Genomic DNA, 2,500 nt, shown 5'->3' with positions numbered 1-2,500 from the left:
CACAGCCAACGCCGTTAGTCTGCTCGCAGAGGGTCTCGAGCGTTGGCGTAGAGAGGCTTGTCCAGGTACGGTCGTCGTTTTCTGTTTGACCTCAGGTCATCGTGAGAAGGTTTCGCGAGGTCACAAGCAAAAGACTGGACCCAGGATATTGTTCTCATAACGTTAATATGATTCAAAGATTACAAAAGCGGAGCATGCTGACAGGAGACCTTTTGGTCCATAGCTAGGTCGGATGCGAAAAAATATATATTAATGATAAAAAATAGATAAATAGATTATAATAATATAAATAATGATACATAAAATAAATGCGTAAGTATAGTTAAATAATAAACAGGTGAATAGTAAATAGTGATAAATTGACATATAACTAATGATAAATGAAAATCAAGCAAATGATAATAAACAAACAAATAATAACAGAAATAAACAAATAATATAATATAAATGACAGCCATTACATCATCTTGCTTTGGTATTTATCTAAATGAATTTTAAAGCTTCAAACTGAGCTACACTGCATTGCCTCTGCAGGAAGTTTATTCCGTTCATTAACTACACGGTTGGCGAAGTTGTTTCTACTCACTTCCAAATTAAATCTATCTCCTGACCCTTTTTCGTCGAATATGTGGTATTGTTTCAATTAAGCCGTTTTCTTGAATTGATAGACAATAAATAGTGAGACAAAGAATTCGAATTATGTGTCATAAAAAACTCTGGGTCAGAACTTCTGCAAAAGTCTGGACCCAGACTATTATTCTCATAACGTCAATATGGTTCTTTTTTCGTCGAGTAGGTGATAATCTTTCAATTACGTCATTTTCTTGAATAGACAAAAAAATTGAGACAAATAATTTTAATTTTGTGTCAAAAAATTTCGCTGGGTCAAAAATTTTGCTTGTGACTGTACTATAAGTAGGGATGAATACTTTTCTTTTTAAGATACGAGTACTTAATGGTAGGATAGGTATTTCCTTTTATTGTTTACAATAAAAACTGTGAATAGGTTTTTCCAAAACATATATATTAGATACACTGAGTATTTTTTCTAAAGTACACTAAGTTGGTTGTAGGATTTGTATTTCATAATAATTTGGTTGAATATGAAATTATGTAGAAGAAATCACTTGAACACGTGATTCTAATTATGGCGAAAAACCACAAGGAAAATAACAGAAATGAGGCCGCGACCTTGAAAGTGACCAAATAGACGAAAGCGCTCGGTCTCATTTCTGTTATTTTCCCTGTGGCTTTTCGGCATAAAATTATGTATGCTTTGCAACATACAAGAGATAGGATGGGTAGATCTTTTTTAATCTAAAATAATTAGGCTATAGGTTTTATAATTAATTTGTAGGTAGACTGTTTACAATTTATAGTTATAATACTAGATACGTTCTGACATTTTACAGTAAACAAGTTCGGGACGTCACAACTAATACCACAGTCGGACGAAAGAAAGACTTGAGTAAGCGAAACTATACATTTCGCTTGCTAACTGCAATCCTAACTTTTTCTTTCGTGCGACTGTGGTATTAGTTGTGATTTACAAATGTGTTACTACATTTCTCATCAGTGAGGTTTGGTGCTTATTTACAGTATTTACGATGAGTACGTTTTATTTTTACAATTTACGTAATATAGGGTGAATACTTTTTTTGTGTAATCTACAATACCTTAGGTCATTCGATTGTCGTATGCGTTGGATATAGGGACGTTAATGTATTAATAACGATGATGATGAAGAAGAAGACGATAAGGACGACGACGACGACGAATACGACGACGACGACGACGACAATAATCATATTAAACAATGATAACATTGATAAAAAAAAACTAAAAAAAAAACTCAATACAATCGTGGCTTTGGGAGACCAAAACAACGGTGTATCATCAGACGAAGCTGATGCGTTGCGTCGACAAATGTTCTCCTCCTCGTCAGTCAACAGGCTGCGTGACCTCCAAGGGTCGTTCGTCTTTTTTTTTTACAACAATCTTAAACATGCGGAGACTCGTCTGCTTCCTCCTCATCTCGCATTGAGACTCGTCTCAGCAAACGTTTCCTGTGACCTTTCAGTTATATATCCCTGACACACACATACGCACACACACACACGCACACACGCACACACACACACGCACACACACACACACACACACACACACACACACACACACACACACACACACACACACACACACACACACATACACACACATACACACACACACACACACACACACACACATACACACACATACACACACACACACACACATACACACACATACACACACACACACACACACACACTGCGACTCGTGGCCCAGTGGTTAGAGTTCCGGCTGCTACTACGGTTCGAATCCCGCCCAGGTCTGAAATAATTTCAGTATCGCTGCGTTGCGGGTCGTTACTCCAATTCTCGTGGGAGGGGAGTTGGGTGTGTGTGTGCGTGTAAGGTCACAGACCCATGGATCGGTTATATATGAGCTCTGA

The 2,500-nt window shown here is 37.3% G+C and overlaps 1 protein-coding gene across 2 annotated transcripts in view; it reads left to right on the top strand.

Annotated features, from left to right (window-relative positions):
• LOC143040959 (uncharacterized) overlaps nt 1-2,500 on the top strand; it is a 236,687-nt gene that overhangs the window by 218,844 nt on the left and 15,343 nt on the right. For both annotated transcript variants that reach the window (XR_012967763.1, XM_076212393.1), the window contains exon 25: nt 1-65. This exon is cut by the window's left edge and continues 101 nt beyond it. Coding sequence is in view for 1 of the 2 variants with exons in the window: in XM_076212393.1 (XP_076068508.1) it covers nt 1-65 (65 nt within the window). In the remaining variant the exon portion in view is untranslated. The remainder of the gene's footprint in view (nt 66-2,500) is intronic.

The sequence above is a fragment of the Oratosquilla oratoria genome, chromosome 30, assembly GCF_046742065.1.
Source record: "Oratosquilla oratoria isolate Oo_2021 chromosome 30, ASM4674206v1, whole genome shotgun sequence".
NCBI classification, from domain to species: domain Eukaryota; kingdom Metazoa; phylum Arthropoda; class Malacostraca; order Stomatopoda; family Squillidae; genus Oratosquilla; species Oratosquilla oratoria.
Note: the sequence above shows the minus strand (reverse complement) of the source record. Positions and strands in the feature narration are given on the sequence as shown.